Below are 25,162 nucleotides of genomic sequence, written 5' to 3'. Positions count from 1 at the left end.
AGTCAGTGAACAGCCAATTTACATATAACTCAGTCTAGGGCGAACATTAATAAGGCCCTCCCTGTCTTCTACAAGAGTACAGATCTAACAACATAGGAAGGGGATCTCGGGCGTGGTAACTATCATCTAGGCACTCACCCAGGTGTCCCGCCGAGCCCTTCGCCTCCCCCAAGGCCCTCAACAATGAACAATACGTTATTCTATGCATTCGGTAGCCCCTTGTATGCATGCACCATAAACAGTTTTAATACTCAGTCTTCGACATCAGAGGTGACACCAGAAGATCTACGCCGTTTTTGCAGAGTCTTAGCATATGCCATTGCCTGTTTCGGTGTCGCAAAGATTTTCCCTCCCTCAAACTCTCCGATGCGCAGTCTCGCTGGATACAGCATTGCATATGGGATCTCCTCCTGCTGAAGCAGCCGCTTCACATTTTGGAAGTCCTTCTGCGCAACCTGAACCTGCGCGGTAAAGTCCGGGTAGAATGAGAGTGGGTTGTTTTGATATGTGACTTTACCCTTTTTCCTGGTGATGCATAGCACAGTGTCTCTATCCCTATAGTTCAACTGGCGCACAATTGTTGGTCGCGGCGGTATGCCAGGAGGTGGTCGAGTTGCCAGTGAACGATGGGCCCTCTTGACTGCAAACATAGGGGACAGTTCATCTCCACATATCTCGTGCAGCATGGTCTCTACATAATCCTCCAGACGCCCCACGTCTGTCGACTCTGGCAGGCCTAGTACGCGAATATTATTGCGCCTCAACCGCGCTTCGATATCCTCATTCTTCGCTTGAATGACCGCCAAGAGTTTAGTGATGTCCGACGTCTTTTCCGTAACCTGCTGGAGTCCATCTTCAGCGTCAGAAATCCTCTGCTCTGCCTCTCCTATCCGCGCAGCCTGTTTGTCGAGCTTGGGGGAGAACTGGTCCATGCGACCGTTGAGGGCCTCAATCTTCCCATCTATCTCCTGAAGGCTGGAGTGTATCGCAGCAAGCGCTTTTTCCAGGGAGGAAGGCCCTGTGATGCATTGTCCTGCTCATTGTCTGACGCTTCAGTCTGGGCTGGCTTACCACCCTTACAAAGCTCAAATGTTAATTTAGGCTGCAATTTATCTGGTTTACCCATGTTGCAGGCACAAAGTGACAATTTGGACGAACAACCAGACAGGTCGCGCTACCTACTTCCCTCGTAGGGTGTGCTACGGTTCCCATGATATCTTGGCGGGGCTCAGCAGTTAGGGCAGTTTATCTCCAGCCTTGCGCTCTGTATCTCACGCTGTCTCCTGGCTCTCCCACCAGTCAATAAGGGCCTAAGTCAGTGGTGCACCAGTCGAGTGTGCTGGCGACGTAAGATGTGTGCCCACGTGGCGAGCGGTCAAATCTAGCCACTGTGCCCAATCATGCATCCACCGGTGATCCCCAACGTTAAGGACAGTTTATTACGGTGCCATTACCGACTCGCAGTGTAGAAGCAGAGTGACACAGCCCGCCGATGGCCCCACAGTGATGTACCCTCCTCGCAGTGTGCACCAACAGTTCGTGTCCCCTGGCTCCCACGTAGGAGTGCGCAATGCTAACGCGCAGTCAGCTCCAAGGTAGAAGTTATTTCAGCCTCAAAGAAAGGGCGCAGAGTCACGTACCCGCAGTCTGCCTGAATCGGGGCTCCCTGCACCAGGCTCCGTTGTCCCAAGGTCTCAGGGGAGAGGGTGCTCCATGTGCCCATACAGTTTGTGCCACCTCGACCTGTCCCGCAATTCCAATGTTTCAGTGGCGGTGTTCGCGGCCTTTTCACGGCCTATCGCAGACCCAGGAGCCAGCCACTTGCGTGATCCGATCGCCCAGTTCCTGCCGCCTCGCTGCCGGAGATGCCAGATGCGGGTCCACTCACCCGTGCTTGTCAGGGCAGCCACCAGCAGTGTTAATCTCGGGTGGTATATGGGGTCCGCACTAGCCTCACACTCTGACCCTCGAGGCTGCAGCGTCCGGCTGGTCCGCCAGGCAAACTCGGCAGGCTCCGCTTTACAGTGCGTGTTCCCTGTATTTTGCACCTAGACCTCTCAAGTGAGGGAGAAGGGTGTCCGCGGCGTGTTCCAACCTAGAAATCGGTCAACTGGCTCGGGTTAGGCAGGATGTTTAAAGGATTAGTAGCGTTGGCTGGCAGAGCAGCTCTACAGCGCTGCCATCTTGCTGCGCGCCAAGCCACCCCCCCCCCAAAACAAATTGCCATCTTAGATAACATATCCACCACTACTAATATAACAGAAACCCCCTACACACAGGAAGATCCTTGATAAAATCCATACTAATACAAGACCAAGGGCAATCAGGGACAGGCAAAGGCTGTAAGAGCCCAGCAGGAGCACAATGCAGTGATTTCTGTCCTGCCCATGTAGGGCACGCTTTGACAAAGGTGGAAATGTCTTGTGCCATCCCTTTCCACCTAAACCACCTTTGTAAAGTCTGCAGAGTCTTTTCTGCACCAGTAGGTGCGGCCATGTGTAAGATATGACATCATTTTATAACCAATTGTTTTAGAGGTTCTGAAGGAATGAACAAACAGTTGTTACGGAAAAACAAGCCTTTCACTATCTTGCTTCTAGGATCGGCCAACCACTTTTCACGATCTAGATTGGCACTTTCCTGTTCTAATTGCAAGAAAAAGGAGTCAAAATTCACTACTTGAGTTTCACCCACAGCTATAATTATTTGCTCTGGTATGATGGGAACAGGGGTCTCTTCTATGTGTTTATGATCTTTTCCTAACTGTGACAGAGCATCAGCTTTTCCATGCTTGGTTCCTTTTATTTATTTATTTATTTTTTAATTTAGAACCAGCATTTAGCAGAGGATAATACAAAATACAAAATTAATATGATACATCCATTATTTACATTTAAATTCAGAAGAAAAGAACAAATAACAGAGAGTACATATAAAACTTCACATTTCCATTAACCAATTCCACTAGGACAGAGCCCTTCTTTCCATATTGATATAGGGTGCCACAGTTCTTTACCACGTAATTTTGTTTTGATTCCTCTAGTTGCATATATTGCAGATTCAAAAGAAAAAACTGCAAGAAATCGAGCTAGCCACATTTGGAAGGTAGGAGGAAGAGTATCCTTCCAGCGCGCAGACAAGATTAGTCTCAATACAGCTGTACCTATAAATAAAAGTTTTTGTTCAGATTTACTTAATTTTAACGAGCTGTCATATCCCAACACATACAAAGTATCAGACTCTGGAAGTTTGTGATGGAAGACTTTCTCCCAAAATGTGGCAATCATATTTTTTAATATACGTAGCTCAGGGCAGCTGCTAAACAGGTGAATTAACGTCGCTGGACCTTGTGAGCAACGTGGGCATAGGTCGTTTTCCCCTTTCCCCCATGCAAAAAGTTTGGCAGGGGTAAAATATAAGTCATAAATGGTTTTGTACAATTGTGCCTTTAAATTGCTAGCCATAAATAATTTATTGCTCATTTCAGGTGTTTTATCTATATCGATATCGGAATTGTTTAATTTTACCATCCATTTAGTTTCTGTTTTCTCGACATCATCGTTAATATTAGTTAATAGAATATTATATAGCGTTCCTATCCTAGTTTTTGCAAGATAGCATGCTTCTATTAAATCGTTCTTCTGAAGATTGATTACAGCTTTTTTTAGCTTTTAATTTTGCCTGCAATTGTGCAAATTTAAGAAAATCACCTTCTGGGAGACCAAATCTTATTTTAACATCTTGAAATGTAGTTGTGGGCCATTTATCCAAACTTCGTTAATTGTTTTTATGCCTAGACTATACCATTTCTTAGCTGTATATTCAAAATCAAGATCAGAAGTAATGGTCGAATTGAATATGGGCGTATATCTGTTGAGTTTGCCAATCTGTGTATGTTTAAGTATCTGATTCCAGATCAGCCAGGCACTTTTAATGATCTCACCCTTAATTTGTTTATAATGGGCTTTTTCAGTTTTTCTTAATAACAAACCATTCGCTTCTTGCCCTAGCATTAGTTCATAAATTGTGGGAATAGTGATGTTGATAGTATCCAAGGCTAAGGGTGTTTCTAGAATCATTGGTTTTAGGTGTTTTAAAAAGGCTGCCCAATAGTATAGAATAATATTCGGAGCAGTAAGCCCACCTCTGTTGAGCGGAGTGGATAGGTAGAGTAGAGATCGTCTGATCTTCCCATTTTGCCAAACAAATTTGGAGGTAAGTTTATTAATTAAATTAATTATATTAGAATCAATAAGTAGAGGAATGGAACGAAAGAGATACAAACATTTTGGTAGTATATTCATCTTTAAATAATTCACTCTGCCTATAATGGAAAGATGCAAACCATTTACCCTATCCAAGTCGATCTTAATTTTATCTATTAAAGGGTCAAAATTATTTTTGACTAGTATCTTTATATCGGCGGATAAAATCACACTCAGATATGTCGCAGTATTTGCTCTTCTTGAATCTGAGCATATAGTGTTGTCTGTGCACAGTACAATGGTCTTTCCCCTATTCAGAGAATAACCCGAATATTTACCATATTGAAAAGAGAGTAGTTCGATTTCATGTAGAGCTTCGATCGGGTGAGATGTTAATACCGCGATGTCATCAGCATAGGCTAGAACTTTAGTTTCATAATGGTTATACACAATCGGCTTTATGTTATTATTTTCTAATAGTTTTAAGATAAGGGGATTAATATAAAGGGCGAAAAGTAAAGGAGAACAAGGACATCCTTGTCTTGTGCCTCTTGTTATATTAATAACATTTGATTCCAATCCTGAGATTGAGACTTTTGCTTTGGGTTGGTGGTACATAGATTTTATAGATTTAAGAAATTTAGGGCCGAAATTAAGACGTGTCATGGCAACCCACAAAAAGCTCCATGAAACACGGTCAAAGGCTTTCTCAGCGTCAAGCAGGATCATAGACATCTGATCCCCCGTGACCGACATGGCATCGAATAGAGCGATAGTACGGCGAATATGATCCGTTGTCCCCTTACCCGGAACGATACGAAGTCAACTGTTCGGTCGATTTTCCCTTCTTGGGAAATACTATAATGCTAGCCTCATCCCAAGAATGTGGGGGAATGCCATTATACTGTACGCCTAGAAATAAGTCCAGTAATAAAGGGCTTAATAGGGGGCTAAGAATCTTATAAATCTCGATTGGCAATTTATCCGGGTCTGCTGCTTTGCCCGAGGATAAAAGTGATAAAGCTTCTACAACTTCATCAATAGTAATCTCAGCTTCAAGTATTTCTCTCATCTCATCATCCAACAAGTTAGTAGTTGCCGTATTGTTAAGGAAACCAGCCAAAAACATATCTATATCTTTTTCGGAATTATTCCCTTCTTCAGAGTATAAGTTTTGATAATACTGTTGAAATTGGGTAATAATATCTGTAGACTGAACATAAGTACGTCCACCTTCTACAATAGAAGTAATATTATTATGCATATTTTTTTTGACATGTACGCAGGGCCAGTTGTTTGCCTATTTTTTCACCCGTCTCGTAAACCTTCTTCCTATAAGCTCTGTAATTTTGGCCGGCTTTTTGACTTAGTTCAGTATTAAGCTCAGCTTTCAAAACCGCCACCCGAAGCCATTGATTATGGGATTCTTTGTTCTGTTCTATTAAACAAGTATGTTCTATTTCAGCTTTCGTTAAATCATTTAACTTTATTTCGTAAAGTTTTCTAGCTTTGATTCGTGCTGCGTGTTGGAAACTAGAGATCTCACCTCTTAAAGCAGATTTATATGAATCCCAGACTATATTTCTGGAAGCACTAAAACGATTAATGTTGAAACATTCCTCAGACCATTTTTTAATATGCAAGATGAATTCAGTGTTGGATAGTAGCTTCCGGTCAAATGACCAAGACCTAGATTGAGTAATAAAAAGATTAAATGTAACTGGACAAATAATCTGAGATTATTCTTGGCATTCTTTTTATAGTTGATAGTGGAATAAGGTCAGCGGTTACAAAAATATAATCAATACGGACCTGCTTTTGATGGGGATGAGAGAAATAGGTAGAACCTTGATCACGTGGATTGTTATGTAGCCACAAATCTGTTAGCCCAAGATTGCTGATAAGTCTATTGAGGGTTTTGTAAACTTTGGGTTTGCGTCCTTGGTATTTTGTTTTTGAGGGGAGATTAGACAATGGTGGTATTAATGAGATGTTAAAATCTCCACATAGGATTAGTGGGCCCTGCCATGTAGGCAGCTCGGTCTCTAGTTCTTCAAAAATTGTGGAATCATCTAGATTTGAACCATAAACTGTACAGATGTTTATACCACAGGCAAGTTTAGCAATAGCCCATCTGCCATGGGAATCTGATAGATGTTGTACACTTAACCCCAGATTTTTTTCCAAGTATTGCCACCCCCCTTATATTTGAAGTCTGTGTGGAGACCGCCAATAACTTATACCCATTAATATTCAACCATGATTTTTTGTCCCATGGCAGATGCGCTTCTTGAAGACAAAGTATGTCTACTGGAGCCAATTTGAGCAATTCAGTCATTCGTCTTCGTTTATCTCCAGTTAATAAACCTCCGACATTCCAAGTCTAGACTTTTAACCTACCCATTATTCATAGAAAAAGATTGTCGCAGTGCCTCAAGCAAATAATATTCTAATTCAGCTAGTATGCTGTTTAATCTCTTTTTACATATTTCCTCTGCAAAAAAAAATGGTTAATTTTTTTCCTTTTTTGGTTTCACCCCCCAAGGTGACCCACCCTTACCCACCCCTGTCCACCCAACCCCCCTCCCTCTTAAGTCCCCCCCCCCATGCTTGGTTCCTGGATGAAAAGTAATAACAAAATCATATTCACAAAAGAAGGACACCCATCTCATCTGTCTAGGGGTAAGGGCTCTAGCAGACCGGAAAAACTGGAGATTTCTATGGCCTGAATAGATGGTTATGGTGTGGGGAGAACCTTGCAGATAGTGAACCCACTCCTTAGAACTTTGAGTTCCAAGGAAAGCTATATCTCCAGAGTACAGGGACATCTATGAGCAGCACGTTTGCTCCTAGCGTAGCTGGACTCTATGTCCACGATTTTGAGTCCAAGTACATTCTGCCAAGTAACAACTCCTTCTCATCCTCCATAGGATTATGGAGGAGGTATATTGATGATATTTTCCTCATCTGGAAGGGCGACGGACCTTCTCTTGAAAAATTCCTGATCTGGGTCAGTACCCTAGACCCGTATCTTAAATTCACCCACTGTTTCAGCAAACAGGAGTGGTGTTCCTGGATGTGGTCATCACTGTCAGTGGAGCTACTTTAAAAACATGAACCCACTACAAACGACAGCTAAGAATAACTTGCTTGAGTTCTCCAGTTCCATCCTAGACCTCTCAGGGAGAACCTGCCTTACGGTCAGTATCTTAGGATACGGCGAAACTGTAGCGATACCAGGGACTACAAAACTCAAGCTAATGACCTCACCAAGAGATTGAAATCAAGAGGATACCCTACTACAATTCTTAACAAAGGAAACAAACGAGCAAGAAATCAACCACAAGAAGCTCTTCTGGAGGAAACCGTAAAAAAAACAACAGAGATGCCACTCACATGTGTTACCACCTACAGCTGTCTATCAGATGCCATGAAAAAATCAGTAAATTACCCCTGGAGAATCATCACGAGCAACAAAAGAACTTGGGATAAACCACTTTTTTCTTTAAAAAAAGGCAGGAGTCTGATGGACTCCTTAGTACACACTCGGCCACAAACTACAGTGTCCAACTTGTCTATCGAAAGACCTATCACAAATGCTTGGGGTTTACCCCCAATCAGCGGACACTACCCATGCTCAAACTGTAGTGTGTGTCATCTGACAACACACTCCAAACAACTTTCCCTTGAACCAGGCAGGATATGGACACAGAGGACACACAGTAATTGTAATTCCACCAATGTGGTCTATCTCATCACGTGTCCATGTCAAAAAAGATATGTGGGTATGATTACCCGCAAAGTGAAGCTGCGCATCTGCGAACATCGCAGCAATATCAGATGTCGCAAAACAACTACTAAAATGAGTGAACATTTCCTCCAGGAAAATCACACACCTAATGACCTGCGTTGGACCATTATTGAGAAAGTTACCACTGAAAAAATACTGCCAGTGTGCTCTTTGAAAAAGAACAACGCTGGGTTTATAGATTGGGGACACATTTGACTGGTCTAAATGACCAAATCCCTTGGTCATCAGTACTTAAGCGTTAGAACCTTTTCCCTTATAACTTTTTAGGTTATTCGCTATCAGCTTGAATTTCCTAGTCGTCACTTTGATGACATCTATGTATTAAATGTCCATCAACAGTCTGATTGGTCTAAATGAGCCTATTCCTTGGCCATCAGCATCTAAGCGTTAGAACCTTCTCTCTAACATTCGTAATTTTCCTTTGCTGAGTTCCAGAAAAATCAATAAATTAAAAAAAACATTAAAAAAAAAATTAGTCCCTGATTTGATATCGTTTGCCTACCATTGACTTCCCCATTCTTACGTTTCTTCTTTTAACACTCTAGATCAATCTTTGATCTTGACAGTATCACCACGATGATGTGTTGCAGCATTTGATGTATAAAGCGCTCATCACTGTTTTTGACAAAGTATTGTACAACTCATAAGTGCCCCATTGTCACCCCTGTTCGTCTTTATTTTTGTCCTCAATCTCAGGATTAAATAAAGTTTCTCCCCCTGTGAACTTCACCTGGCTTGTATTCCAAGCCTCGCTTTCACTCCGGGTTTCCATTGGAGCATCTTCCGATGACGACGCATAAGAATAAGTTTGCTTCCCAAGCCTCATTCGGTTAGAAGTGTTGGGATTGGCCGACGCTCCTATGACGATACAGAGGGAGCAGGCTTGCTTCCCAAGCCTCATTCTGATGAAAAGTTGGGAGTGGCCTACGCTCCCCGACGACGCCCCCACCCCTACCGGCACTCTTCTTTAGCGTTCTCTGCCCGACTTGGACCATCCACGAGGTCCGGTTGCAGGAGATGCTAGGTGCTGAGCGGGTGCTGGGAGTTGCGGGCGTAAGACTGGTTCTTTCCTACCATCAGAGAGCTAAGTAACCCTTGCTCATTTATAATGTTTAATCTCACCCTACACCTCTGTCCCTCTGCAGGGTGTGCCATTGTCGCCCCCACCCCCCTCCCGAGACCTATGGGGCATGGATCTTTTAATTTACAAGTGAGAATATCCTTACTTCATTAACTTTTGTTTTTTATGTTGAGTAGTAGTCTGTAGTTCATGGGGTATACACATTCCCACTGGCCCCACCGTCTGGCCTATTGATTGCTAACCACGAGCGTTGTTACAATTGCCCTACACACAATCGGCTATTACTAATTTGCCATAGTGCATGTTTAGACCATCAGTTGCTTGCACAAACGTACCATCTATGGCACAACGGTCACGCCTTTTGACTAGCCCTAAGCACTTATATTCAGAGATTGGTCTTTCAGAAAACAAGACTGATAGATCTCACTAACTCAGTGTTTGTCTTTATTGTTTGTATGTCTCGTTTTATTTCCAGACTATACAGATTCCTCTAATGCAGAGGTAAATCCCACAACTTGATGGTTTGTTTTTTGTTTTTTGCACTTTATTTCTACACTGCATTTTTAACTTTCACGTCCTCTGGTAGGGTGGGCCTTAGCGCACCTATACCGTCGAGGTACATTACTAATGGTCCTGAAGAAAGCCCAGTAAATCTACACATAAAGGGCAGAAACATGTCGACCTCACCTTAAGTGGAAATAACCAATACATTAATTGGCACATTTCCCTACACATATTTTAACCTTGTCAGGCTGACCATCGAATAAAAATTTCTTTTCTTATGGTACAGTCCTTTGACAATTTTAACATCACAATTTTTTCACATCACTGTCACGAAAAACCAGCTCCCCAGTATTCTGGCGTTGTAGCACACCAGGGAGGCACTCGGCTTCTCCTGGTGGGCCTGATGATGAAGCATGTCACCAATCAGGGTGGCGAGTGAGGGCTTCCAAGTAAACTCCTAATGATTTCCAATGTGAATCATATAGGTTGATTATCTTCTCTGTTTTTGTGCTTATTCCCCTTCTTTTGACACTCTCCTGTTGTTTGACTGAGATTTACCCCGGGGACTGAGGGTGTCCTTTCCTTTTCCCTCACTCTCATATTGTTACTACTGATTAAGCAGCGCACAGCTGTGAGAGTTGATAAGTAGAGCGGTACCTACAAAGATACTGGAAAATTGACACTTTGTACTACAACCTTGCTCTCTATTCTATTTTTTAAAATGGCGAACTTAGGACTCACCTACTCTGAGGCAGAGGTGGATGTATTACTTGCTGATCCCAATCTCTTCGCGGACCCAGCAATATCACAAGCTATCTCGCATACTTCTGAATGGGAGAAACTCACGGAACAAAAACGTGACCGAATTAGGACAATACTACATGTGACTATTTTAAAACAATATTTGACAACTAATACCACACCGAGAGGCCTCCTCGTCACCAATGCCCCACGCATATTCCTCAATGATGCCACATTCCGAAAAGAATGGGCGATGATTGCATGGCACTGTACTCGAGATTGGCTGGTGCTGATTATAAAAATGGCATTACGCCTTTCTGAGGCACTAATGGTCGAAATCCAAAAAACCGAGTCACATTTTAAAACAACTGTAACTGGTTACAAAAAACGTATCGATGAAATCAATAAAGAACTGGCTGATTATAAAGACTCATTGATGCAAGCCAAAGTCACGAAATTCCCAAAAGACCTTAGGAAATTTCAGTTTAACAAAGTGTATCCTTACTCTGATCCTGACTACACCCCACCACGGAGAGATTCTAATAAATCAGATGATTCTGACAGCAACTCTTCCACCAAGAGTAATAGCTCTAGCAATCAGAGCCAGAAACAGAAAGAGCGACGAGGTGGTAGAGGTAGACCTAACTATTAGAACCAACAACCTAGGTGGCCACCATATGGAACACCAGGCAATGGCCCACCTCCTCTTTTCTTTCAACAACAACCACCTTATCCGATGATGGGTTGGAACCCTTACATGCAATCCCACTTTCCCCAAAATCAACATCAGATGCCTTTTTTAGAGAGAGGAGCGAGGGGAAGAGGAAGGAGACGAGGCAACAACAACCAAGTAACCTGGGAAATGGAGGACCCAGTAGGCAACCATACCCGCAGCAAAACACAGACACTGAGCACAAGTGCCCAGGGAGTTTAATAACAAACCTCTCAAACAAAGTGCTGAGTTCTACGGAAAGGAAGGTCCTTGAGAAAGGCCTTGGATTTGTTCCCACGGCTAGACCAGACAAATTCAAACTCCACTGTGAGTTATCTCATTTTTTCAGACAATTGAAACTGAAAGCATTTTTTGAGTCAAAAGAAAACTCTACGACGGACCCCCTCCTTTTGACACCAATTTGAAATTAAAATCAACTTTTGTCCCACCGCCACACTCCATCCCAGCTGAAATAACGGCATTTGAACAGGCGGTTTACAATGATATGGAAGCTCTTCCAACACCCACTCCTTTCAAAAACTTCTCTGCCCTAGAATACCAGGCACTGCAATATCTAAAGAACGATAAAGGAATAATCATCAAGCCAGCTGACAAGGGGGGAGGCATAGTTATCCAAAATGCATTGGATTATGACAATGTGTGTAAGAACCTCCTGGATAATAGGACCAATTACACTCCTTTGACAACAGATCCTACATCAGAACTGAAGCCACGCATCTATAACTTAGTTAAGGAAGCTGAAGAGAATGAATGGATTTCCAAACATGAGGCAGCATACCTGATGGCAGGCGGTGTCACAATACCATACTTTTACACCCTGCCCAAAACCCACAAAAATGTAAGCCCACCTCCCGGAAGACCCATTGTGTCTCGGATCGGTTCACTTCTTGAACTCCTCTCAACTTTCTGTGATTACTATCTTAAACCTTTAATACAGAACACCCCAACTTATCTTAAAGACACCAAAAATCTGTTGCAACTACTAGAACTGGTGACTTTTGAATAGGACTCAATCACTCGTGACACTTGATATCAAGAGCTTGTATACAAGCATCCGCCAAGACGACACTCTGAGAGTCCTAAGGACAGCTTTGGACTCTATTATGTGAGAATATACAACATCTAAATAATTTATACTAAAATGTGCTACTCTGGCCTTGAAAGAAAATTGCTTTGAGTTCCAAGGAAAGCTATATCTCCAGAGTACAGGGACGTCTATGGGCAGCACGTTTGCTCCTAGCGTAGCTAGACTTTATGTCCACGATTTTGAGTCCAAGTACATTCTGCCAAGTAACAACCCCTTCTCATCCTCCATAGGATTATGGAGGAGGTATATTGATGATATGTTTCTCATCTGGAAGGGCGACGGACCTTCTCTTGAACAATTCCTGATCTGGGTCAATACCCTAGACCCGTATCTTAAATTCACCCACTGTTTCAGCAAACAGGAGGTGGTGTTCCTGGATGTGGTCATCACTGTCAGTGGAACTATTTTAAAAACAAGAACGCACTACAAACCGACAGCTAAGAATAACTTGCTCGAGTTCTCCAGTTTCCATCCTAGACCTCTCAGGGAGAACCTGCCTTATGGTCAGTATCTTAGGATACGGCGAAATTGTAGCGACACTAGAGACTACAAAACTCAAGCGAATGACCTCACCGAGAGATTGAAATCAAGAGGATACCCTACTACAATCCTTAACAAAGGAAACAAAAACGAGCAAAAAATCAACCACAAGAAGCTCTTCTGAAGGAAACTGTAAAAGAACCAACAGACATGCCACTCACATGTGTTACCACCTACAGCTGTCTATCAGATGCCATGAAAAAAATCGGTAAATAAACACTGGAGAATCATCACGAGCAACAAAAGAACTTGAGATAAACCACTTTTTTCTTTCAAAAAAGGCGGGAGTCTGAAGGACTCCTTAGTACACACTCGGCCACAACCTACAGTGTCCAACTTGTCTATCGAAAGACCTATCACAAATGCTTGGGGTTTACCACCAATCATCGGACACTACCCATGCTCAAATTGTAGTGTGTGTCATCTGACGACACACTCCAAACAACTTTCCCTTGAACTAGGCAGGATATGGACACAGAGGACACGCAGTAATTGTAATTCCACCAATGTGGTCTATCTCATTACGTGTCCATGTCAAAAAAGATATGTAGGTATGACTACCCGCAAAGTGAAGCTGCGCATCTGCGAACATCGCAGCAATATCAGATGTCGCAAAACAACTACTAAAATGAGTGAACATTTCCACCAGGAAAATCACACACCTAATGACCTGCGTTGGACCATTTTTGAGAAAGTTACCACCGAAAAAAATACTGCCAGTGTGCTCTTTGAAAAAGAACAACGCTGGGTTTATAGATTGGGGACACATTTGACTGGTCTAAATGACCAAATCCCTTGGTCATCAGTAGTTAAGCGTTAGAACCTTTTCCCTAATAACTCTGATGTTTTTTAGGTTATTCGCTATAAGCTTGAATTTCCTAGTCGTCACTTTGATGACACAAATGTATTAAATATCCATCAATAGTCTGATTGGTCTAAATGAGCATATTCCTTGGCCATCAGCTTCTAAGCGTTAGAACCTTCTCTCTAACATTCGTAATTTTCCTTTGCTGGTTCCCTGAAAAATCAATAAATAAATAAAAACATACAAATGTTTTTAGTCCCTGATTTGATATCGTTTGCCTAAAATTGACTTCCCCATTAAGTTTCTTCTTTTAACACTCTAGATCAATCTTTGATCTTGACATTATCAGCACGATGATGTGTTGCAGCTCCGTGATGTATAAAGCACTCATCACTGTTTTTGACAAATTATTGTGCAACTCATAAGTGCCTCATTGTCACCCCTGTTCGTCTTTATTTTTGTCCTCAATCGCAGGATTAAATAAAGTTTCTCCCCCTGTGAACTTCACCTGGCTTGTATTCCAAGCCTTGCTTTCACTCCGGGTTTCCATTGGAGTATCTTCCGATGACGACGCATAAGAATAAGTTTGCTTCCCAAGCCTCATTCGGTTACAAGTGTTGGGATTGGCCGTCGCTCCTATGACGATACAGAGGGAGCAGGCTTGCTTACCAAGCCTCATTCTGATGAAAAGTTGGGATTGGCCTACGCTCCCTGACGACGCCCCCAGCCCTACCGGCCCTCTTCTTTAGCGTTCTCTGCCCGACTTGGACCATCCACGAGGTCCGGTTGCAGGAGACGCTAGGTGCTGAGCGGGTGCTGGGTGTTTCAGGCGTAAGACCAGTTCTTTCCTACCATCAGAGAGCTAAGTAACCCTTGCTCATTTATAATGTTTAATCTCACCCTACACCTTTGTCCCTCTGCAGGGTGTGCCATTGTCGCCCCCACCCCCCTCCCGAGACCTATGGGGCATGGATCTTTTAATTTACAAGTGAGAATATCCTTACTTCATTAACTTTTGTTTTTTATGTTGAGTAGTAGTCTGTAGTTCATGGGGTATACACATTCCCACTGGCCCCACCGTCTGGCCTATTGATCGCTAACCACGAGCGTTGTTACAATTGCAATACACACAATCGGCTATTACTTATTTGCCATAGTGCATGTTTAGACCATCAGTTGCTTGCACAAACGTACCATCTATGGCACAACGGTCACGTCTTTTGAGTAGCCCCAAGCACTTATATTCAGAGATTGGTCTTTCAGAAAACAAGACTGATAGATCTCACTAACTTAGTGTTTGTCTTTATTGTTTGTATGCCTCTTTTTATTTCCAGACTATACAGGTTCCTCTAATGCAGAGGTAAATCCCACGACTTGATGGTTTGTTTTTTGCACTTTATTTTTACACTGCATTTTTAACTTTCACGTCCTCTGGTAGGGTGGGCCTTCGAGCGCCCATACCACCGAGGTACGTTACTAATGGTCCTCAAGAAAGCCCAGTAAATCTACACATAAAGGGCAGAAACATGTCGACCCCGCCTTAAGTGGAAATAACCAATACATTAATTGGCACATTTCCCTACACATATTTTAACCTTGTCAGGCTGACCATCGAATAAAACATTTTTTTCTTCTGGTACAGTTCTTTGACAATTTTAACATCACATTTTTTTCACATCACTGTTACAAAAAACCAGCTCCCCAGTATTCTGGCGTTGTAGCACACCAGGGAGGCACTCGGCTTCTCCTGGTGGGCCCGATGATGAAGCATGCCACCACCCAGGGTGGTGTGTGAGGGCTTCCAAGTAAACTCCTAATGATTTCCAATGTGAATCATATAGGTTGATTATCTTCTCTGTTTTTGTGCTTATTCCCCTTCTTTTGACACTCTCCTGTTGTTTGGCTGAGATTTACCCGGGGGACTGAGGGTGTCCCTTCCTTTTCCCTCACTCTCATATTGTTACTACCCACTCCTGGAAAGCCAGCTTTATAGCCAAAAGTTCTCTTTCCCCTATAGTATAGTTCTGTTCTGCTTGTGATAAGGTTTTTGAGAAATAGGTGACTAGATGGAGGGCGCCTGTCTTTACATCTCTCAGTGACAATACCCCCCCCCTACTGCATATTGAGAGGCATCCGCTTCAATAAAATATGGTTTCATTGCTCCCGGTGCCGGCGAAGATTCTTTAAAGGCACCTTAATTCTTGTCTCTCTTCTTATCTGAATGACCACCGATTGCTTGATTATTCTCAACATGGTTTTAGAGGCCTGCATAGTATTGAAACAGCCCTTACAGTTGTTTTCAATAATATTCGTAGGCAGGTAGATGCAGGCCACACTACGCTGCTTAGCCTTTTTTTTCTGCTCCCAAGACTATGGTGTGTGGTGTGCCTCAGGGCTCTTCTTTAAGCCCTACGCTTTTTAACATCTATGTGGCCATTCTCGCCAAAGTCGTAAGATCATTTGGCTTGGAGGTTCTATCTTATGCAGACGATACGCAAATGATGGTATCAATTACTAATAACTCCATAGATGCGTCTTCCAACTTTAGGTTCTGTATGGAAGCAGTTGCATTATGGATGAGCTCCAACGTCCTTAAACTAAATGGGGAGAAGACGGAGGTCTTGGTTTTTGGTAGCAGTGCTGATATTTGGTCCAGGGATTGGTGGCGCGACTCGCTTGGCGCATGTCCCTGCCCTGTCTCACTTGGAAAAAAATCTTGACATTTTTGTGGATAACTCTCTCCCCATGAGCCGGCAGGTAAACAGGACAGTTTCCACCTGTTTCGGGATCATCAGAATGTTAAAGAAAATGTCACCTTATCTTTCACTTGATTCCCGCAACAGGCTATGGCTGCACTGGTGACATCCAGATTGGATTACTGCAATGCCCTTTATTTGGGCGTTAACAGAGGTCTGATCCAACGGCTGCAACTGGTTCAGAACACAGGAGCCAGGTTTGTGATGAACTTACCTAAGTTTCACTCCATCACCCCCTTTCTTGTGAGGCTGCATTGGCTTCCTATTGACCATAGGATTCGTTTTAAAAACTTATGTTTCGTTCATAAGGCTCTTTTTGGGTCTGGACCAGAGGGTATTAAAACTCTTTTATATCGCTATACTCCTTCGAGGAACCTTAGGTCGGCGGATAAAAATCTGCTTATAGTGCTGAAGGACTGGGTTCTTTAAGACCCAGCGGTGCCAGGGGACAACACCTGAACCCTTCGTGGGTTACCTGCTCCGGCGTACGAATGACAGAGACACGGGACACTTCCTTCGGCGTCAAAGATTCAAGGTTTATTTACTGCAGGGAACACAGAAGTCACGACAAGTACAACACGTGCAACTTGGGGAGACTGCTTCAAATTGGTTCTGTGGATCGCTCCTTTTATACAGAATTTACCCATAGGACAACATGATACACAAAGGTTTACAACCCGGTTCCCACAATTATCCCCCAGAGGGGTCGCTTTGGTCACTTTGATACACACAAGGTCCGGAACATAAGTGCGGAAACATTTGGCGGTTCCCAACTGTAAAAACCCATCCTCCCAACATTAGTGCATTCCAATCGGCAGTAAAACAGATCGAAATAGGAACAAAGACAGGTGCAGAGGAAGACGGAGACAGTGGGGAGATCGGAAAGGGTGTAAAAGGGGAGGTATCGGGAAACACGAGCTACAGGCATCAAAGGGACGTGCCTAATGAGAGGCACGGCTGAGACAATAAACCGGCATGGCAAGATGAGCCTCGAGCGGGGCCATCTGCCTTACAGTATCATCCCCCTCATCATAAAGACACTTACAAAAGACATGTGTCTTCCGCAAATATCTTGGGAGTCCCAGGGTCGCGAAGCGGACAGCGTCCGTTCGCTGGCTACTTGAGGGCAAGAGACAAAATGGATGCCGTATCTAAGATGGAACCCGTGGGTACAGATGAAAAACCCACCTAGCAAACGAACGGTTTAAGTTAGCACAGCGAAACTGCGCACACTTACTAAACTCGTCATTTGCGGTTCGTAGATACCAGACTCGACCATATTCGTGCGAGTCGAAAACACCGCTTACAATTGTCACGGAACCTCAGACGCTCCTTTTGCCCTCATGTAGGCAAGCACTAGTCGGAATCATATTCGATATTCATCAGACCATCGAGATGTTGCTGTAGCATAACTCTGTCCAACCGAGTCCCCTTGGTAACAGGTGGCTGTCTCATACACGTTGTAGCACAGAGGCCACATAAGGCAGGACCGCACTGCACACAAAGGCAACACGTGAACAGGAACGCCTCAACGACTCCGATGATCATCAGAATCTTCCAACCCCAAGTCGACATCAGGCCCCAAAACCATCCAAGTAGCGTCCAATCCCCTACATCCACGTGTATGGATTCGGAGATCTTATGCAACTTCGAGATGGCTTGATAGACAGTCGGAGCGTTATCAGGAATGAAAATACAGCAGCTCGAATGGATCACCTTACATACCCCACCTCGATCTGCTAAGATCACTTCTAAAACCATACGGTTTTGTAACGTCATAAGTCTATCCGCCTGAAGTTCAGTGGTGATGCTACCAAGGGCACTGGCAGTAATATTAGCTGTCGATTCTACCACTCGAGTCAACTGTCTCAGGTTCCTACTATTAACCATAGGTCCCCAAAACGGGAGGAAACCCTTGAAAAAGTCTCCTGCCTCTTGACCGGCAGTATCCTCTTCGCTAATTACGCCTCTCACAACTCTAGTCTTGTGATAATCTGCATCTACAGTGAACGTCGGAGACAACAAGTTTGCGATAAAACATGAGCCCATGAAGTCAGAGGGCAACCATGCATATGCACGATCATGACAGATAAAGTATGTACCCTTGGCAGCCAGGAACACAGGGGACGAGACCATCGGCAGAATGTAATTTTCAGTGCAAGCACTCTCTCCAAGTCGGGCTTTCGATCTTCGGCCACGACCTATTAGACAAAAATTACCAATGTGGGGTACGACCCATATTGGAGGCGAGCTTTTAAGCTGTTTTTCACTAGTGAACACACTATATTCGCCTCTACTTAGGACCCTATAGGCTTGTACCTCTTCTTCAGGAATAAGCGAGGGATCATAGATATCGCTATCTAAGTCTTCAATTGCTATAGACAAAGGTTTTTGATACGAGGTAGGACCAGAGTAGGGGGAACGTGGTTCTCGAATGGGGTGGAAGCCTAGTGCGCTTCGAAACATTGTTTGAAATGCTCGAGCAGACCCTTGGGAACTATACGGTAACACCAGATATGGAATTCCCTTATCCGTAGTGTGCGGCATCAACCCACACACCCAACAATTAGTAGTGTTAACCACTAACTGATGCTGGTGAAGGAGCTGAATAAAGGAATTATTGCGGAATTCTGCACGTCTAGCCTGCTCGTGTTCAGGTAAGATATGAAAAGAATGAGGAGAAACAGTGGAGGTGAGTTTCGGGCCAGGGGTAGGAGTAGGTATGGCAGAAGGTAAGAAGTAAGACATCGTGTAATACACCCCACCCGCCAATAATGCAGAAACAGTCAAAAACAATACAAATATTTGGAATATAAAACATTTGGTACGACTGAGTTGCTGCAGCTTGAATCTTTGCGCTTGAGCTCCTTCCAAGTCCATCAGCTTCGAAAATGCCATCCCCTACGACCGTCCGCAACGTTTCTTGACGCACTTCGTTCTGTGTAGCAGTAGTCAATCCCTAGGAGTTCCCAGGAACCGACGGTCTTTAACCTAGTGTCAAGACCTACTAACCAGAAGGAAGTACGCGCGCGGCCCTACGGTCTTTATTTCACAAATATATATATATATGCGAAAACAATGTTTCTCAGCTGTGGAAGCAAAAAGTGTAAGGAACGAAACTCAATGAATATATACAAAAATAATTACAGTGATATGAGTGTTCAAACTGATCGTGGAAAACGGGATAATGCACTTGTCAAGGGACAGAACAGGACCTTTTATTAGTCTTTGGTGCTAGATCGCAAAAAGTATCGGGTTTTCCCAGGACGTGTCTGTTCGTCAAACAAAGGATCCGTCGAAGGGACAACGTCCTGTTGATCAGTTGAATGTTCTTGTCTTGAGTCTTTTGATGACAAATGTTCAACAATGTCTTTTTGCTGCACTGAGGATTCTCCGACAGGTTGTGCGTCGCTGAAAGGTACAAACGCCGACAATCCTTCGGTTTCAGTTGATGCAATGCCTCTCCTCACCCACGAGTCTGCCGGTAGCGGAATAGGGACCTTCTTGGTGTGGGTGGCGTGCACCCAATTCTTCCGTCCCTCAAGACGAACTGCAGTTCTCGTGGCAAGGAGGACCTGGTAGGGTCCAGTGAACCTGGGATCCAAATTGTTCTTGCGCGAAAAGTTTCGCGTTACCACCCAATCTCCGGGCTGGAGCTGGTGGCCTGGACCCTCCGTCTGCGTCGGCAATGCTTCGTGAACCTGTTGGTGAATTAACCTCAGTTTAGCAGTCAAGTCATGAAGATAATCGATCAACATTGGATACTCAAGATCACAGAACACACCTGGCCTAGGAACCCCCCAAACATTCGCAGGACGACCGAACACTATTTCGTAGGGGCTAAGCCCTACTCTGGAGTGTACAGTCGCCCTAGTTGACAGTAATGCTAAGGGTAAAGCGTCAGGCCACGAGAGACCAGTCGTAGCCTGAATCTTCGCTAGCTTTAGTTTAAGGGTGCCGTTATACCCTTCAACCAAACCAGCTGACTGGGGATGGTTGGCGCTATGGAATTTCTGATTAATTCCAAGGCCCTTACACACACTCTTCATCACACTCCCCACAAACTCACTTCCGTTATCGGACCACACGACTCTAGGCATTCCATACCGAGGAAAGTATTCCTTCAGTAGGATTTTCGCAGTAGACAAAGCAGTATTGTCTTTGAGAGGATAGGCCTCGATCCATCGGGAGAATGCGCAAACCACAACTAAAACGTATTTCAGGTTATTGCATCGCTCCATATGGATGAAGTCCAATTGGATCACCTCAAAGGGACATGAAGGGGGAGCAAAACTGCCAGGAGGAGTTGGGGTTCCTTTACCAGGATTGTACAACATACATACCATACAGTTCTTGACCAAGCGTTCAGCACATTTCGTAATACCATCATTCTTCCACACAGGGGACAGCAACTTGCAAATACCTTTCGCGCTAATATGTGCTAACCCATGCGCCATAGTCACAACAGCTAGCACATACGCATCAGGCAACATCCATCTTTTCTGATCCGATAAGTCAATCCAACAACCATGCGCATCCAACTTTCCCGTACTTTCTTTCCACTTCATCTTTTCAGTCTCGGTGGCCTCATTCTGAATTGCTTTCACACTCTCGATAGTGTTCTCACACATACTCGATTCTGTAGGCCACCTAACCGAACTCGTCACATACATTCGAGTGCTAAGGTTTCGCGCAGTCTCCTTAGCGGTCTCATCCGCAAAAGCATTACCACGACCAACATCATCCGTCACCTTACGATGCGCACTACATTTGACAATCGCCACTTGCTTAGGCAACGTAAGTGCATCCAAAAGATCATTCACAAGCTGGCCATGCTGAATCTTCGTACCATGCGATGTTAGAAAACCTCTCTCTCTCCACAACCGTCCAAAACTATGTGCGACGCCAAAGGCATATTGGCTGTCGGTAAACACATTCACACGTTTCCCTTTCGCTAACACACACGCTCTAGTGAGCGCGATCAGCTCTGCAGCTTGGGCAGAATTCTGATTTAACCTCGCAGTCTCAACAATAGTAGTCAATGTTACAACAGCATAAGCAGTAGTCACATCGCCATTCGGCAACTTGAAACATGAACCATCCACATACAGTGTTCCATCTGGGTCTTCCAATGGGGTGTTTTTAAGGTCCACTCGACCTTTTGTTTCCTCCTCTGTCCTCAAATAACAATTGTGTTCTGTTATTTCATCTGACTCTGAGCTAATTGGTAACAAAGTTGCCGGGTTCAGAACATTACAACGTTTTATTTGAATGTGGCTTGCCAACAGCGTCAACTCGTACCCAGACAACCTCGCACTCGTCAAGTGCTGAGTTTTCGTACGATTCAAAAGAGTGTCGACTGCATGCGGAACCATCACCGTAAGCATATTATCCATGACCAATCCTGCTGATTGTCGGATGGAGACCGCGGCTGCCGCCGTTGCTCGTAAACAACTCGGCAATGCTCTAGCTACCGGGTCCAAGGTCGAGGAAAAATATGCACATGGACGTTGCTTACCACCGAAAGGTTGTGTTAAGACACTCAACGCACAACCTTCTCTCTCGTGAACATATAATGTAAACGGCTTACTATAGTCAGGAGTACCTAACACAGGAGCCGAACACAATGAATCACGTAATTCAGAAAAACTGTTCTGACATTCTTCCGTCCATGGTAAAGGAGTTGAAACATCCTTGCACGTAAGAGCTACCAATGGTTTCGCTAGCAATGAAAAATTTGGAATCCATTGCCTGCAGTATGACGTGATACCTAGAAAGGCACGCACATCTCTTTGGGTTGTTGGCACAGCCATTCGCGTAATTGCTGCAATTCTCTCTGGGGTCAACCGTCTTCCCTCCTTTGACAATAAGTGACCTAGATAGGTCACTTCTTGACAACAATACTGGAGTTTAGAAGGTGACACCTTGTGATTTAACTCACAGAGATGTTGCAGCAACGACACCGTAGCAATTTTGCAAATGTCCTGAGTATCTGCAGCTACCAATAAGTCATCGACGTATTGGATTAAGGCCGCACCAGCCGGCAACGTAAACGCATCCAGTTGACCCTTCAAGGCTTGACTGTAAATCGATGGACTTTCACAGTAGCCCTGAGGAGCGCGTTTAAACCGGAAGCTGCGTCCACCAAGAGAGAAACCGAAAAGGTCTCTGCTCTCTTCCGCAATCGGGATGCTGAAGAACGCATTCTTCAAATCAATCACCGAAAACCACGATGCAGAAGCTGGAATCAGAGTCAGTAGCGCCGTGATGTCAGGCACAACGGGGAACTGAGGAATCACAATTTTATTCACCTCCCGTAAATCGATAACAAAACGATAAACAGGTGGTTTCGAAGGATCAGTACGTTTTAGAATGGGCAGCACAGGGCTGTTGCACACGTTTCCCCGTGTTTCCTCAATAACGTCTTTCTCGATCAAATCATAGATGATCGCTAACAATGCTCGTTCACCATCAAGAGAGATACGATACTGGGGAATACGTGGCAGTCGCACATTAGATTTCAATTGAACAACATAAGGGGAGATGTCAAGCAGGCCCACATCATTGGGACCTGTTGCCCACAAAGATGCAGGAAGAGAACTCAATTCCGGTGGAAGCTTATCGAGAGACAAGTACATAGGAGAGACAACCCTCTCTCCCAACGTAAGCTTTACACCCGCAGGAGAACAATACAAAGTTGCATACAAACGTTTAAGCAAATCCAGACCCAAAAGATTTTCACCACAGCCCGTGGTCAAAATCAACGGAGCTTCTAGCTCATGAGGCCCAATTGTAAGGGGCAAAGGGCGCGAAACTGGATTGCTAACGGGGGCGCCAGAGAATCCAACGGAAACATTTGTTAAGCCAGACAAAGGTGCGCCAGGGAGTTTCGAATGCTTTATGGAACTTTTCGCTGCACCAGTGTCCAACAGAAAAGGCTCAACGACGCCCGATGTAGCAACTGCGACGTAAGGCCCTCTCTGATCAACCGGAACTGATACTACTCCCTCTCCTTGTCTATGGCTGTCTTAGTAAGTACTGTCGTCAGTTCCCTGATCGACGTAATAATCGTCTACATTGTATTGCGCAGATCGTCCTTGTGACGATCCACGTTGATCAAAACAATTATCGGAATTGGATGAGTTGTCTGGGCGATCATTCTGAGCACCACGACCTCTACCACGTGGTGCCTGCTGTGAACCACCACGACCTCCTCTAGATGAATTACCACTATTTCGTTCGTTTAGAACAGGACAATTGAATTTGATATGACCCTCCTGTCGACAATAGGCACATTGATTGCATCCTAATGAAGATCTTTGGGAAGAGGAGTCATTACGAGTTTGTGATCGGTTCGATTGCGGCTGCGATCGATTTTGTTGCGAAGTATTCTGATTCGAACGCGGAGGATACGCTTGCTGAAGCAACACTTTAGTTTTAAGTTCTTTCGTCTTTTTATCAGCACGGTCACTCTCTTCTTTCTCTCTATTCTCATAATACTGTGCCGTAGCCAATATTTGAGCTGAAGTAGAAACGGCCCACGCACTTTCTGAATTTTTCAATTTATTGCTCAAATCGGGCAATAAGTTCGAAACAAATTTATCCACGAACAACCTTTGGCCACCCTCAGTGCTCATATCCTGACCACTATGATCAATGAATGCCTCCTCAAACCTCGTAAAGAAGTCGGAGACACTCTCGTCCTTCTTCTGTTTACAAGCTGACAATTTGTCCCAATTTACCCTCATAGCTGGCATAAGAGTTTTCATTAACCTTATTATTCTTTGAGGAAGATCAGCAACCAGCTGGTCGGGTTTAGCACCACCAGTCTGTCGGGCATCCGCCGCTACTATGGCAGCCCAAGCACCACCTAATTCATTCGGATGGTTTTCCTGACGAATCTTAGCCCATACCGGTTGCGGTACGACATTGCCAAACAGCATGTCAATATCGGCAAGATTCATTATCGTAGCGTCTACGAGCTGCGATAATTCTTTGTAATACCCTGCAGGATTTTTGCGAGGGTCAGGCAAAGATTGCTTCACCTGCAACACTTCTGAGCGTTTCCATGGGAGATGTATCCATACTCTCTGGAAGAACGGCAAAATCGGGGGGTTTGCCCCAGCGTTACCAGGCATCCATACTGGTGGAACTTCTCGCATAGGAAACTGACCAGACTCATCTGGCTGTCTTTCAATATCCTCAACAAACAAGGCTTGAGGTATAGGAGTGGGACGAAAAGATAGCAACCGTTCAACAGCACGTCGAACATTGGTATCCACTATCAGTCCAGTCGAGAACTGAAGCTGTAGATCAGACAAAGCGGTCAGCACCTCGTCAGGTGCGTCGGCCGATATCTGATCGCGAAGGACCTTACACATTTCCTCGAACACAAATCGTTGGGTTGGTACATTGAATTGACAAAACGTGTCGAGTACAATACGTGGCGGATTTCTAAGGGGATGCGTCATCCAACCCATCGCCATATTATATAGCGAAGCGCGTTCCCTGTTACCAGGAAGCTGACTACGTCTCTGAGGACCATCAGAACCAGCGGACCCAAGAACAGGTCCGAGCGAATGAAAGAAACTAGCCGCAAGAGGAGAATTACGACTACGAGTAGAGGGAGAAGTATAGGACACAGGACTAACAAGTGAAGGAGTAGAAACAGAAGCAACAACAGGAGTTAACAGAGCAGGAGCAGTAGCGGGAGCAGGAGTATGTGGAAGCGGGGGAGCAGTAGGGATAGCAACAGCCAAAGGATCAGGAACAGTCGGAAGAACGGGTGCAGGTTGAGGAACGGGCAAAGGAAGAATAGGTGCAGGAACAGGTACAGGGGGAATCACAGGAGCTGCGACACCCTGTACATACGGAGGTGGCGATTTCATAAGATAGGACA

The 25,162-nt window shown here is 44.4% G+C and overlaps 1 protein-coding gene across 1 annotated transcript in view; it reads left to right on the top strand.

Moving 5' to 3' along the window:
• The window catches only part of LOC147736551 (uncharacterized), a 75,952-nt gene that overhangs the window by 33,271 nt on the left and 17,519 nt on the right, over nucleotides 1-25,162 (top strand). Inside the window, 1 exon segment of the mRNA XM_086953769.1 lies at nucleotides 16,823-16,834. Coding sequence (XP_086809895.1) covers nucleotides 16,823-16,834 — 12 coding nt within the window.

Source organism: Lissotriton vulgaris, chromosome 1_2 (assembly GCF_964263255.1).
Source record: "Lissotriton vulgaris chromosome 1_2, aLisVul1.2, whole genome shotgun sequence".
Taxonomy (NCBI): Eukaryota; Metazoa; Chordata; class Amphibia; order Caudata; family Salamandridae; genus Lissotriton; species Lissotriton vulgaris.
Note: the sequence above shows the minus strand (reverse complement) of the source record. Positions and strands in the feature narration are given on the sequence as shown.